This window comes from Tenrec ecaudatus, chromosome 9 (assembly GCF_050624435.1).
Source record: "Tenrec ecaudatus isolate mTenEca1 chromosome 9, mTenEca1.hap1, whole genome shotgun sequence".
Lineage (NCBI taxonomy): Eukaryota > Metazoa > Chordata > Mammalia > Afrosoricida > Tenrecidae > Tenrec > Tenrec ecaudatus.
Window position 1 is genome coordinate 148,361,848 of NC_134538.1, and position 15,421 is coordinate 148,377,268.

The 15,421-nt window shown below is 50.8% G+C and overlaps 1 protein-coding gene across 1 annotated transcript in view; it reads right to left on the bottom strand.

Annotated features, from left to right (window-relative positions):
* Positions 1–1,433: 1,433 nt before the first annotated feature.
* The window catches only part of TNPO3 (transportin 3), a 59,344-nt gene continuing 45,356 nt past the window's right edge, over positions 1,434–15,421 (bottom strand). The window contains exons 17-23 of the mRNA XM_075558648.1: positions 15,251–15,367; positions 13,164–13,258; positions 11,905–12,061; positions 8,870–9,037; positions 7,631–7,743; positions 3,213–3,304; positions 1,434–1,777 (exon numbers count right to left, since the gene is read on the bottom strand). Coding sequence (XP_075414763.1) covers positions 3,244–3,304; positions 7,631–7,743; positions 8,870–9,037; positions 11,905–12,061; positions 13,164–13,258; positions 15,251–15,367 — 711 coding nt within the window. The 3' untranslated portion in view covers positions 1,434–1,777; positions 3,213–3,243. The remainder of the gene's footprint in view (positions 1,778–3,212; positions 3,305–7,630; positions 7,744–8,869; positions 9,038–11,904; positions 12,062–13,163; positions 13,259–15,250; positions 15,368–15,421) is intronic.

The following is a 15,421-nucleotide window of genomic DNA, read 5'->3' on the forward strand; positions in this document are numbered from 1 at the left end:
TTCGGTTCATGTCTAGAAGGAAAGCGTTAAAACCACAAGGCGAGGATAAGGTGGCACAGGGCTGGCACCAGTGCCGGGTATACAGGGCTAGATGGGGCCCACAGGCCCCACGATTGGCTCCAAGTCCAATCGTTCAACCCACTGTACAGCCCACTAACAGAACACGCCACCAAAGGCCACCTAAGCTACAGTGACAGGAAGCAGACCAGTAGTGGTTTAGGGTGGGGGACAGGCCATACAGGTCCACTACCTACACTGGTGTTGCTGGTTACCCGGGGGGCCAGCCAGTCCTCAGGAGAAAGATGAGTTTTCTGTCCAATGAAGGCTTACCACCTTTAAACCCAAAGGGGCAGTTGTCCTCCGTCCAGTGGGGTCAGAGGTGACGTGGCACCAGTGTGCTCCTGTGTGTGCCGATGCTTCCGTGGGCGTGTCTCAGCTGAAACGCGTAGATCTCCAGGTGTCCCTCCATATGTTTGGGAGCAGCCTGCCTGGGCGGCCATTGCGGAGGGAACAAGGCCGGGGCCTGCTTCCTGGCTACAGGTGACCCACACTCGCTCTCCGGGATAACAGGCCCCAGCTGTTTTCAGGTCAACTAAGAAACAAAAGACAAAAGTTGCCACTTTCTAACAACGAAGACTCTGGAGCCCTTGGGCTGGGACCAGCCAAGCAGCTAGAAACAAAGCACACACAGATGTGAATGAGGGGACTCCAGGATGGCCGACTGAGCGGGTCTAGCCGGGCCGTTTCAGAGCTATGAGGCAGTGAGAGGAAGTAAAATCACAGAAACACCGATTAAATTTTAAAAATTTATTGGTCCCCCCTCCCCCCTTTTGTTGCTGTTGATTTGTTGAGATGGCTACGACCCCGTCAGAACAGAGGCCTCACGCCCAATACCTGTGCAGGGCTGCAGCCTCCCGCGAGCGGTCAGTCTGCTCCGGCCTTCCCTCCCACCCCACCCCCACCCCACCCCCGGAGTCCAAGAACCGTTTCCTAAGGAAAAGTCAGGCCACTCAATAAAACCTGCCTCTTCATGCCCACCCCCTTTGTTTCTCTCATTTGTGGGGGGCAACAAAAACCAGAGAAAACAGGACCCTTAACAAAACCCAAACCCTTGTAGCCCACCTGCCCTGCCCACTCCCATTTAGGCTGACCTCCAGGCTGGGGAAGTGAGGGGCTGTGGAGTCAGGGTGGGGCCTGGCTGTCGCACATGCCGCTGCTGCCTGAGGAGGAGGTGGCTCCTGGGCCCAGGTGGCAGAGCCAGAGCATGCCCGAAGGGGGCCCTGTGAGCGGCTACCTCCCAACCGTGCCATTTCCCAACCTGACCTCCCCCGAGTTCCTGAAGTTTTAGGGCTGGTGTCGCACGGAAAGCGTGGGCAGCTGTGCGTGTGGACGTGCGTGTGTCATCTGCTGGCAGGCAACCGTTTCAGTTCTGGTTTCAATTTAGTTTTCTTTTTAATCCCTTTTTATTTCCTTAAAAAAAAAAACAAACCAAAAAACCCAAAAAACTGTTTTTCCTTTTAGAAACAAGTTCACTAGGAAACCAGCTTCCCTCCCACCATGCCGGGCAGGCCGCAGCCATCTTTTTAAAAGCACGCCGATTTCCCCTCTCGCTCCCCCACAGGGACTCCTCGGAACAGCCTGGCCAGGCATAGTCTCTCGCTGGCTGGCGGGCAGGCCGCCCCGGTGGCGGTGAAGGCCCCTCTGCCACATGGCGGGTTGATTGTGGGACACAGGCTGGATTTGATTTTCTTCTGTCTTCTACTTTAAAAAGACATTCCTGACGAGAGAGAGGAGATGGTCAGTCACCGGGCTGGCGCGCATGTTAGGAGGCAGCGGTTTCCAGTCATGCTGGCCTTGCCCCAAGGACTCAGTAACAACAACAATAAAGAGCGGAGTTTTCCTTGCGGGCGCTACTGCTTTCGTGAGCACTCCCAAGTGCTTCTCTCTTGGTCCAAGAGAAAGGAGGATCGGGCAGGGCTGAGAGATGGGCCTCCAGGTCCCAGGTGCCCCACTCACCAACCAGAAGAGCACCCCTCGGTCTGGGCCACACTGCGGTGCCAGGCCAGAGTTCCTTCTGAAAGGCGCTTCCCCAACCAGCACCAGCCGGGACCCGCTGCTTTAGGCCGCTGAGGGGCACCGGGTGAGGCAGCCAGTTAGGAGCGAGGGCCCGTGGGCTGGGCGCCTACCCTGGGATCCAGGATCTCCAATTACAGGCTGTGGGACATGAGCAACGTGTGTAACGTCTCACACTCGGATTTCCTATCTGGGCACACAACACAAGTAGCTAACTGAGGGCTACAGGACCGGGCACGGTGAAGGGCCAATGAAGGCTGGCTGTAGCGTATTCATTACCCATGCACACCGCACGACTACGCAGAACGCGATGATCCCAAATCAAAGGACCAGCTTTAGAACCACCACTGCGTTCACAAACGTGCCTCCCAGAGGTCAGCAGGTTCCTCCCAGGATGTCACAGGTGGGCTCCAGAGTTGCTTTCCTGCTCCCGGTCCGGCTGGCGCACCTAGGTCACATTCCCTGGCCTTTCTTCCCTGCCCTCAGCCCAGCTGAGTGCGTGGTCTCAGAACCAGCTCTCGGGCACATGGAGAAGACTGCCCGAGCGGCACGCCCCTCACCTCGGTCTCCTGTGCTCCGATCCCAAAAGCGTGAGAGGGAGCATCTCCGCACCCCAACCGATGCCACGCATGTGTCATGGCCAAGTTTACATCAGCCCTGCTTTCAAATGCTTATCACCACACGCACCCACCATTCTAGTAGTGTCTGTCAGAGGAAGTGAGCAGAAAGCCTTTCTGCTTTTGCTCGCGGCAGCTGCGCCTTCTTCGGAGGGGACAGCACTTGACAGTAGCCAGTGGCTTCCCTGTCTTGGTCTCAGGCAGTGGCTCTCCACCTCTCTCACGCCCCGGCCCTTTCCCACAGTTCCTCATGGGGTAGTGACACCCACCATCACATTATTTTATTGCTACTTCATCACTGTCATTTTGCTACTGTTCTGAATGGGGTGACCCCTGTGAAAGGGTCATTCCACCCCCAAAGGGGTTGCGCCCCACAGGCTGAGAACCGCTGGTCGAAGGAGATCCAGATCCCGCTGCATTTCCCAGCAGTTCAGCCAGGCCCCCCCCCCCCCGAGTCAGTTACTTCCTCTACGAGGTGTGTCCCCGAGCGGCCGGCAAGCCCTGGGGCGCTCGCTCACTCACCTGGGTGACAGGCACAGTGCAGGAGTGGGAGCTATCGAAACAACCTGGTGAAGTCTCTCAAGGCCCAGCAAACTTGCTTACATTCCTCAGCACTAAGAAAGACAGAAACGACAGGCTCAGAAGGTCGTGCTCAGGGTAAAGCTCACCCCCTGTGAGAACAGTTATAAACTCAGTGGTCTTCAGATGGGCTGAGGTGGCAAATTCCCTGGGCTGGATGCTCAGCATCAAATGACCACCATGGCCTGGTCAGCTGCCTCTATGACCACCAAATGGTTTGGTCTTGAGGACCTATCAGTATGTGTACAAACACACACAACCTGTTGAAAAATGTAATGAAATGACACTGGAATTTCCCCATGAACTTTCTGACATCCCTTCATGTGCACAGCGGACACGTGTCAATAAAGCAGCCGGAACAGGAACAGCCCCACGTGGTTGTCGGCTCTGGCACAGACGCAAGAAAGGCAGAGACCCCTGCAAGTGAGAGCAGCCATCGGCCTGACCCTTCCGGATCCCAGAGCCACGGTCTCCTCACTCTGCTCCAAAGGCAGCCTTGTTGACAAAGCTGCGCCCAGCAAAGAACCTCATCAGTCATCGATGGTCTAGCTGAACAGGCTGTTCTGGGGCTCCTCCCATGGGAGGAGGCGGAAGAAAAAGGGTTAAGGCATGGGGAATGGCAGGAAGAGGCGGCCGGTGCTCAGCAAACCCTGAGCTGTATCCTCAGCTGGTGCAGGCCCTCAAAAGGCCTCCCTACTCATCAGACCCTACTTTTTCAAAGGGTCCTGTTGGCCCAAACTGACACCTCTGCGAGGCTGGCTTCCTTCTTTGGTGTCAGGTGGGGGTAACTAAACATGAGGGTGCTAAAGTGCTCTCTAGCCTGCCCCCCTTCCTGGGGCTCGCTCCCTGGATGAGGAAAACCAGGGCAGTGCCTACTGCCAGACCCAGTGACAGAAGAATGCTCTCCCTGCACCAGTACGATGGCCCCCAGAGGGGGACCCGCCAAGAGCAAGAAGATGAAGAGAGGGGTCTCACCTGGCGCACCTGCACCACCACCCACCTGCTGGATAGGCCGACCCTAAGAAGCTTGGGTTAATCCCCAGGACTCAACTCAACAGAATACCCTATCTATCCACACACTTGTGGTTTTGCAGGGCTCCTGCACGTGCTCTCGGTGGCGTCAAGCAGAACCACAAGCCCAGGCTATCTCCCACCAGTAGCACCTGCGGAGGCGGCACGTGGGGCGAGTGGTGTACAAGCTCGCTTCCCAGTCAGCATGCTAAGGAGGGCTATTCCTTTAGACGCCACCGTGTGGGGTCACCTTGAGGGACCCGGGCTTAGGGCTGCGCTCCTGGCAAGGCTCTCCCCACCTCAACATGCACGTTTGCACCGTCCCCTCCTCATCCAGAAAGCTTGGCTTGCTCTGACACACCATCCTAGGCCTCTTCTGTGACACGAGGGGAAATGCTGGAACCGAGACGCAAGGACGTCAGTCTGTTGCCACGTTACCCTGAACTCGCCTCGCCCATGCTGCTCCAAAAGGCAAGCCCCCGGGCTGCAAGGAATGGGGAGAGGAAGGCCAGGCCACAGCGCCTCTCTGTCAGCTCAGCTTCTGCTCCAGCCCCACCAGCCACTGCCCTGGTGTGAAGTCCAACCTGCGTGTCTGGTGGCATAAGGCAAGGAGACCAATTTTGAAGGTTCCTTGAAGGCAATGACCATGCTGTTTCAGCACCCCTGGGGCATGCTGGGAAATGCCGCCTTTTTCTCTGAGCAGTCTGTGCAGGGCTAGCGGATGACTGGAGGGGCCTCTGCTGCCAGGTCGGTGCTTTCCTGTCCAACACCATTCACCTGAGGCCCTCATGGGAGTCCTAGGGGTCGCAGAACAAACTCCAGGAGAGAGAGGGGGTGGGAAATGGTGAGAAGATCCCTTCAGTGTGGGTCCGTGGTGGGCTCACTTGGTGTCTACAAAGAATGGGACTTTAGCATCCCGCCCCTCTTTAAGGTGACCAAGTGAAAAAGCTAGGGAATTGTTAACCAGACCATTTGAAAAGCAGGCTGGGGCTTGTTGAAATGAAACTGAACCAGTTCACCCTCCCTGCTCAGAGGGCAAACAACATAGCATGTTGAGGCAGGACTTGCAGGACCTCAAAACCAAAAGGGAGACTGAGTCATGCATGGAACTAAAGGTTTCAGGGCAGCAGGCACCCCCAAGAAAGAGAATTACTAAGAGCAGGTGAGCCAGCTCAAACCCTTTCTTTCTGGTGCACCTCAGCATCACCGCTCCCTCCTGTTCATTTCCCAGCATGACGTCACAGAGGAGGAGCTGCAAAACCTGTTCGGCAGTGACTGAGCAAGGCGGCTGGGGCTGGCAGTGCACCTTCTCTATTGCGGGCAGTTTGTTCCCACTGGTGCATTGCTCAGGTCCCTTCTTCATGCCCCAAGCCTTCCTCCAATGACGTCCCTGACCTGGACAGTAGGCTCACTCTTGTTTCACCTGTCCCGGTTACAGGCTTGGTGGGTACTTACTCCAGAATGTGTGGGAATGCTCGCAGTGCACGTGTCCCAGCTAGTCTCTCAAGTACGTAACGCCACTCTGAAAGTTTCCTTTCCCGGAGGGGGAGAGTTAACATTCACTGATGACCTACTATGTGCTAGACTGTTAAGACTGGTCTCCTTGGAGCTCATGATAACCCTACTTTATAGACGAAGACACTCAAGTCCATAGTGAGCCACAAGATTCAAACCAACATCGATGCTTCGCATGGGGTCCATGTGCTCACTAGGACCCGGTTCTTCACATCAGACGACAGTAACACGGAAGCAGAGCCACTGCTGTTGTGTCTTTTCCCGGTGGCAGCTTGTAGGGCAGACACCATTTCTACGAGCGCGACAGTTAAGAAGGTATCAGGTCATTCTGTAAAGTCACCCCAGTCAATGCATGCTTGAGCTGGAGGGGAAGGAGCCCAGGGGGTCCAGAGGGTAGACTTCTGGATGTGCCCCAAAAGATCAACAGTTCCGACCCACCAGCGCTCGGCAGAGAGAAGGTGCGGCCGCCCCCGTCTATAAAACACACAGCCTCGGAAACCCCGCGGGGCTGCCCTCCTCGGTCTGTCACCTGGGGCTGGTCTGCATCTGCAACCACCAGGTGGGCCTGGGTTTCGGCTTAATAGAGGGAATCCCCATGTGCGGAAGTCACACGCTACTTTCTAGTCACGCATGTCACTTGGACTATGGCTGACGACCAGTACCTCTGTAACAAGCTACAGCGACCAGAGCTCCTTGTGAGCACCGGACTGCGGGGCACAGTGGGGGATGAGAAACCGAAGTCTTCGGAAAGTAACACTGCTCACAAAAGAGGAATTGTTAGTACCATGGCCTAAAATGACAACTCTCTTTTCTCTAATTTTGGAAAAATTATCAAATAGCCAATAGCAAGTGGGCTATGAAATCATCTTAGAAAATACCTAAGAAGGCAGCTTTTCAAAGTGCAAACTGGATTCTTTAGGCTGCTATTGTTCCTCTTCACAATGGAACTTACACAATTTTTTTAATATCACAATCCCTTGTCGTGACTATTTACAAGTATAGAGAAGCAATAATTATTCTACTATATTCTATTAAAGGGAAACTGGAATTTTCCCCATTTTCTCACTATTACCAACCCCATTCCAACACTCATGCTTGCATTGGTACATTTCTCTACACCTATATGAATAGAAGCCATTGCCTAAAATTTGGACAAAATTGAAAAGACCCCAGACTTGAATCAATAGAAGGGGCGATCAGGGTCAGGCTACGATGTGGTCATTCAGACTATCAAGACTTCAGGAGGCTTATAAATTTTGGTTCAGTGATCACATCTTAAGAAAAATATTCAAAACAAGGAGCTATCGAGCTGTTCAGAGGCATCCTTCGAAAGCAATTGGCGTCTTTGAGACGTTGCTTCACCTGTCCCTGTACAAGCCCTGGCACAGGCAGGGCCTGGAATGTATTTGACGCCCCATGACATCCCCCTCTCCCCTAACGGGAACACAATCCAGAAAGGGGACGGCCCCCAGATGCAGCACACTTTGGGAACAGCTCCAGACACTATGCGTCTTCTCCTATGTGCTGCTGCCGGCACCCCACTAACGTTCCAGCAGCGACGCTTCCCCGCTAGGTGGCTGCACTCCGGACTCTAAAGAGAAAGCCGACCACCTGAGCGAGGGCTGCTCAGCACACTGCTCTTCCGGGCAACTCCCAAGACTGGCTCCCAGAGCCAGCACGTGCAGACACACACTAACTGGGGCATTTACAGGGACACACAGGATGAAGTCCTCATGTGCAGATTGGCCATCAAGACGGTCTAAGAAACCAAGACGTGCTTTTTCTGCACCCCAGCTGCTGCTGGCAGTCCTGCTGGGGGTCCCCCAACCCCTCACCTTGTAACTTGCTTGTGGAAGTCCGTAAGTTGCTTGTGTGTCACTGTGACGGCTCCCACGGTTGTCTCCTTTGGTAAACCTTTCAGGGAATTCTCTAACCACCGGCAGAAAGTCTGTGAAGGGTAGAGGAACCGTTAACGTTAACAAGAAGACAGGACCAACCTCAGCTGAGGGGCTACCGCACTCTCTGCTCCCCTAGACTCAAGCCCAAACGAAGGAGCTCAAAGGTGGATCTCCAAACCTGACGTCACGGCGCCCAAGGGGCCATCCTGCCTTCCTTTAGGAGGGACAGCAGCACAGCTTCTCCACCAGAGTGAAGCCTTGTCTGGATGGACCCACTGTTCTCTCCCTGCCCTGAACATGGACCCAAGGTCATCCAAAGACGTGGGCACCAAAGCAGTGGTTCTCCATCTTCCTTACACCGCGACCCTTTCAGAGTTCCTCATGTAGTGACTGACCCCCAACCCCAAAATGATTTTTGCTGCTACTTCAGAACTGTCATTTTGCTGCTGTTATGAATCATCATGTAAATATCTGATGTGTAGGATGTATTTTCATAGTTACAAATCGAACATAATTAAAGCATCGTGATTTATCACAAAACCAATATGTAGTTACATGTTGTGAAATATTTGTTTCTAATGACAAATAAATGAAATGTTGTCTTGAAGCGTGGTGTAGCATGGGTAACAGTCTTCACGCCAGGTACTCAAATGTGGGCGTATCTGCATGTGGGCGGACCGCCTGGAGATGGATAGAGGAGCAGTGTCTCGGTTCCTAAGACCATTGGAAACGTGTTTCCTGATGGTCTTAGGCAACCTCTGTGAAAGGGTCATTCGACCCCAACGACGTGGTTCAGAAACTGCCCCACATGTCTACCACGGGTCAGGTCTACACGGTCAAAGCTTCAGCTGGACTTCTTATTAAGGACAAAGTGTGAGGTGAGGACTCTGAAGTAACTTGCAACTCGGTTTAACTGCCACATGGGCGTCCCTGGGCAGACAGCGGAACTCAATACTCAGCACTTGCTTCGGTAATGTGGAAGGGCCACAACAGAGACACAACCACGCTCGCCAGAAGCTAGTACTCAAGTCCTGGCTGGCCTCCCATGGGTCCCTTCACCTTCCATTAAACACAGAAGCATGCTATGAGCTTACATCAGGGCTGGTTTCAAACTCGCGGCTGAGGCCTGTGAGGTTAAGGGGCGTGGAGCTAAGTTGCTGGTGAAAAGGGTCTTACCGGTCTGTCAACCTGCATGATCTCCCAGAGCACCTCAGCCACGTCGGGGAGGGTGTAGGGGGGCAGACAGAAGCAGCATGTATGCAGGAGCTGGCTGACAAGCTGCTGTCCTAGCTGGTTCATCACCTGGCCAATCAGCTCTTTCCGCAATTCAAAGTCTTCTTCATGCTGCAAGACAGCAAACACATCAGTTACATTCTAGTTACACTCCCAAGACCAAAGGCTGTTCCTTCTTCCGTCTAGCTGTGTCTCTTTCAACAGCGGGGTTCCCAAAACTCATGAACTATTGGTCCTTAGGAGGACAATACTGAACGCTTAGAATCCCGGAAATGGGTGTGGGTTTCACCTGGGATTCATTTTAACCTGCACGAGTTTTCAGAATAAAAAGCAGGACATAAAGCAATAGTCAAGGATTAAGTGTAGCAATTTTCTCATCTTTTTTTTCGGGTGTAAAATAACTAAGTATATCCATTTCCCTTTAAAAAGAATAGCTTGGAGCTAAAATCCACGTATCACACAATTCAGTGGTTTTAGTCAATTCAGCTAGATGTGTGTAACCATCACCATCATCAATTTTAGATCGTCTTTAAGTAGAAAGCCAATATCCTTTTGTCATTAACCCTTCCAACGCTAAGCATTTTGCATAGGATCATCCAACATCGGTTGAAGCAGGACAGGGAGCTGCCAGAAGTTCCGACTGGATTCAGAAGAGGACATGGAGCAAGGGCTGTCATTGCTGATGTGGGTGGGTCTTGGCTCAGCAGAGAACACCAGAAAGAGGTTTGCTTGTGTGTTATTGACTATGCCAACACATTCCATTGTGTGGACCACAATAAACTGTGGGTAACCTTGCACAGAACGGGAATTCCAGAACACGTCATTGTGCTCATTCAGAACTTACATCTGGATCAAGAGGCGGGTAAGAGGACAGAACACGGACTACTGCATAGCTTAAAATCAGGAAAGGTGTACATCGGGGTTGTGTCCTCTCCTTACACGTGTTCAATTGCATGCTGAGAAAATCATCAAAGAAGCTGGACTACATGAAGAGAATGGCATCAGAAACAGGAAGGCTTCTTAACAACGTGGTACGCCGAGGCCACAGCTCTGCTTGCTCACAGTGAGGAGGAATTGAAGCATTTGCTGAGGAAGATCAAGGATTGCAGCCTTCAGTGTGGATCACAATTCGATGTATGGAAGCTTAAAATCCTCACAACCGGACTAATCATGGTAACATCATGATAAATGGAGAAAAGGTTGAAGTTGTCAAGGATTTTTTTCTTACTTGGATCCACATCAATGCTCAGGGAAACCGCAGTCAAGAGATCCAAAGAAGAGCTGCATTAGGCAAGCCTGCGGCACAAAACCTCTTTAGAGTGTTGATGAGCAAGGGCTCGAGGACTAAGGGGCATCGGGCACAAGCCACGGCGTTCTCCATGGCCTCACATGCATGTAAAAGGCGGACGCTGAATAAGGAGAGCAGAAGCATTTGAACTGTGGCGCTGGAGGACACGAAAAGGACTGCTCAAGGGCAAATCCATCTGTGCTGGAGGATGCAAGCCAGAGTGCTCCTTGGAGGCAGGAGTTCATCTGACAGACTCTGGACACAGGGTCAGGAGACTCGGTCCTGGGAAGGAGAGCAAAGGGTGGCGAAAACGAGGAAGGCCCTTGATGAGCGGGACTGACCCAGTGGCTCTGTCTACGGGCTCAGGCATCGGACGGATTGTACAGGTGAAGCAGGACGCTGCTGTGTGCTGTTCTCTTGCGCACAGGGCCGCTATGGGCCGGAGATGACTTGATGGCACCTAACAACACTCGCAGCAATGACTACTCTCGTCTGTCTCTTTGGATCTTTCACAGGAAGCGAAGGACATCCTACGTGGTCTCACTTAACGTGTTCAGGGCCGAGTCATGTTGTCATGGACCAGTCTTTTATTTCTCTTATGGCTGAAGAATATATCATTCTATCTGCGTATCACATTATGTTCACTCATCACTGTGTGGTGAGATACACTCAGATTACGTCTCCCTTTTGGATACTATACATCTGGGGACAAGCTTTTGTGTGGGTGCTGGTTTTCGTTTCTCTTGGGTATGTACACCCAATGGTGGAATTAGTGGGGCATAAGGAAACAAACTTGATGGAGCCTGGTGGTACAACGCTGAAGCACTTGACTTCGTGGCAACACCCAACAACAACAGGGCAACTCTCTGTTGAATCATTTGAGAACCAATAAGAATGCTGTGGTGGATACATAATTTCATGTCAACTTGATAAATCAAGTGTAGGGGGAATTTAACCTGTCAATCAGGTCACAGATTGAGGACATTTGGAGGCATGACCACACTGGAGGCTGGCTCCTCTCTCTGCCTTCACCTTCCTGTTGAAGAGCCATGTTGAGAGCTGCCAGAACCCTGTGATGCTGCTACTGCCATTGGTTCTAGAAGACTTTGCACCCACCTGCCTTCTCCATCGCTGCGTGTGGCTGTATGAGACTGAAGAGGGACTTATGGACTAGCATAGGACTTAGGGACTTGGCCGGGATGTTTGCTTGATATCTACTTCTGAAGAGAGAGAACAGTAGCAATTGTGTGAGCCACTCTCTTATTCTAGGCAAACAGAGCTCTGTTTTCTAGGAACACAGTTGTAGCCCCGTGGTTTATTCCTGCTGAGACTCTCCTCCCTCTTCAATCTAACTGTACACAGGCCTTTCAAGCCTCTCCTCTTCCAGAGAGCTAGCTCAGTGCACTTCTGCCAAAGAGCTTCCTTCCTCTGAACTTCTTGCAGCTCGATCTGGGCTCAGCTGACATTGAGGCTTCTCTTATCGAGTGAACACAAGGCCGGGTGCAGGGCGAGTTTCAGAGCAGCATTTGATTGTCAGGTCTACATTCAGAATACACTCAGCAGTAGATCTTCTGGCTTAGTGACTAATCAGCTCAGCCAATTTGGATCAAAAAAGGAGCTACTCGTACCCGCCTGTGCATTCTGAGACGATGATGAGCTGAAAGTAGATAGGCACCTTGTTTATACTTACATCATTGGCTACCCCTGTATGGATGAGATCTCTCAGGAACCTCATGACACTACAATTGGCATCCCGGTGATCCAAGGTGGTGGAAGCAATGGCCCACTGCAAGATAGGAATGACCACCTGGCTCCTTAGCAGGGTGACAGGGCTACGCTGAATAAACCTGGAGTGGGAAGAGAGGCTGGGTGTCAGCGCCAGGAGCAGGCTTTAAAAAACAGCTGGGGCAAGGAAGGATCCAGAGTCTAGATTATTTGCATATGAGAAAAAAATTCCCAAACTCAATTTCCAATTCAATTTTACCAAGCTAGCCAGGTAGTTTCTAAAAGGTCAACCAAAAGGGCTTACGTATGAGAGCTTTCCCGAGTTAAAAGGCCTAGAAAAGCTCTAAGAAACGACATTCCGCAGTACCCGGGATGCTAACTGGAATTTCTCCAGGAATAGACCCCATAAGCTAGTTCGGGAGTCGCTGGATTTTTTGCTTTTTAACTTTTAAAATTCTCTAGGGATGACAACCCAGCAATTCACTCTCACAACTGTTTAAAAAGTGCATCCCACCCCCCCCACCAACAGTGCTCAATAGTCAGAGTCTTGAGATGAAATATTACATACAATACTTTATATTTAAAAATAGATGCCATGAAAAAAAGCACAATAATTTATTTAAACACTTTTATGTTCACAACCTGTCTGGTCCAGATTCCTTGGCCAGGGACCCCAAAAAAAAAGAACCTAACAGTAGTGTCCTGATGGGTCCACTAGGCAGGTGACACTGCTAAGAGGAAGCTGCGGGGCAGCCTGAGGTGAAGCTAGGAAATACAATACCAGATAGCTTCCATGGCACCTTTAAAACAATACCAGATAGCTTCTATTAGGCTTGGACGCCTAAATATCACGACGTGATACCGATCATATCTGAAGGATGCGAAGCGTTTCAAGGACAAAGCTGAAGAGAAGTCTGGGACTATAGTGGCCCAGCGGTAAAACTACAGGGCAGCGTGTAGACAGTCTTCAGCTGGGTGCTGTTTCCAAGCGCCTTTTTCCTGCCTTGGACTTGCTCTCTTCTCCATGACAGGGACTCAGCCAATTCTCCCCTTGGTCCCACCCGGTTCTTCAGGCTCACTTGTCGATCGACTGCTTCCCAGTGAATCTGGGCCGTGAGCAACTACTCCATCTATTCCGATGACCACATTTCACAGGTGCCAGAGGGCACGGCTCAGGGTAGGAGGTGTGAGCGGTGGGGAAAGGGTTGCTCTGGCGGAGCTTACCTGGTGGCTAGCCGGAACAGGTCGTCCACTGTGTCGGGGTGATTCTGCAGACCGCTGTGCTGCTCTAGGAGCTGAAACGTGGGGACGCACAGGGCCTACACACCAGACAGCAATTTCAACACAAGCTTACTTACACCCTGTACACGTATATACACGTGAAAGCATTCACTGGATAAAGTAACACAATATGAGGGGACTTCAAAAAGTGCATGGAAAAAACGGAAAAGGTACAAATCAGAAATGTAAATACTACGTCTCAACATAAGCCTTGTCACTTAAAGCTTTGTAAATGCTGATACCAAGCATTTTGTCCAGCTCTAAGGAAACGAGGGTCCTGGGAATTCACTCATGTCAACGGTCTTTTTTACATTATTGGCCGAAGGCAAACGGATGCCCTTTAAAGACACAGATGAGGAAACAAACAGGATGGTGCCAAATCAGGACAATAAGGTGGGTACCTGATTTCCCATGTCAACTCTCAAAAAAAAAAATGCCCTAATTTTATGACAATGTGCAAGAGCGCTGTCGTGAAGGACTCTCATGGAGGCTTTCCTGGGTGTTTTTCAGGGAAGACTTTGTCTCATCGTACTCGGATGATAAGCAAGTGTGACTGTCCTCCGGTCTTCTAGAGAGTGATGAGTCACTTCCATCTCTTGTGTTGTGCCATGTTCCGTTTTCTGCTATAATTCTTGCAAGATAGGCCCTCAGGATCTTGACCCCCGTTAGTTTTACATTTCCACGGGACACTCGGCTCCTTTCTGTGATTCAACAGTTTTGGTAGTCAATGAACGAAAGTTTGCTCAACTTTTTCAGGCAGAATTGTGCAAGTTGAACCAATGGAGATGTGTGAGTACGGTGTTGACTATTGTTTCTACTATTAATCCTAAACCCACTACAATTAGAGTACAAGACAGACTTATTCTTTCCTTGCAAATTGATGTGGATGGTTATACTGCCACTGCTGTGAACTTTTATCTGCAACGTTGTCCCATTTTTTTCTTAAAAAAATTATTTATTTCTCTGGACATTGTCCCCATAAACTGCCTAAAGCGTCAATGATTTCACTTATTTTTCCACTGAAGTAAAACTAAATTTGATATTTGCTCTTGCTTCAATTTTAGCAGAATTCATGTTCCTCTGATATCTTATCAAAGTGATGTCTTATCAATCTTACCTTTCTAGGTATCTCAAACTAGATCCTGTTCACATATGCTACAACAAGTTAGTACGGATTTATTTTGATGCAGAACACTTTTGAAATTCATGTAGTTTTTTCATAATGCACATTTCCATGAACTTTTGTAAGACCCTTCATATGCACAAAGGGTACAGGGGGTAAGTTGGGAAAGGAAGACTTGAAGAGAATTCTTTCTCAGCTGACGTAAAGGTTTCACACTTGAAGTCCCCATTTCAGGAAAGGATTGAGAGGACACAGATGTTAGTTGGTGGCACTGAGTTGTCATCTCAAAGTTTTAGAAGTCTCTGCGAGCAGACACTGGACTTATGTACTACAAGCAAACTAGCTGAGGGAGAGGTCTGCATTAGATACTGGAGCATCAGTTTGAAATGAAGGACATCTCAGATAATGAAGGGAAACGGTCACAACTCCATTTGCCCAGGTGACTAGGAGAAAAAACAGTGGACCAGGGGCCTTTTCCAGTGCCTGCTCGTTACTCCAAGATCCTCCCAATTGCTAAACAAATAATCCATTAGTTTGAATCCATTTGGTTGTTCTAGGCCAAAATTTAACAAAAATCGTGCCGCGTGTAGAGATATTTCATTTGTCATCTACTCAACACCCCGTCCTCTCCCCTCCCTCCCCACACAACAGAAAACCTAAGCAACCAGGCAGGAACACTGGAATGATCCTGGCACTGGTGCAGAAGTTCTCCCAAGCCCGGCTGTCCAGAGAGGAACTAGGACGCTTCTACTTCTTCAGAAAACGGAACCTATGATCAGGAAACCAGCAGGCATGGGAGAAACATCGGGAAGCAACAGAATCGGAGGCACTGACTGCCAAGGACAGGCTGGTAGGTCTTCAGCCCCCCCGGCCCGAGGCAGCACCACTCCCCTCCAGGGAACCGCACCTGGAGCATATCCAGCAGTCCTTGCCGACAGCCCTCTTCCATGCCGTACTCATCCACAAGGATGCTGCCCAGGTACAGGAAACAGGAGTGCTGGTGTACGTGGTACACATTCACCATCTGCCAAGGAGCACACAGCACGCGACAGCTGCAGAAACTGTCTTGAGGAAGACA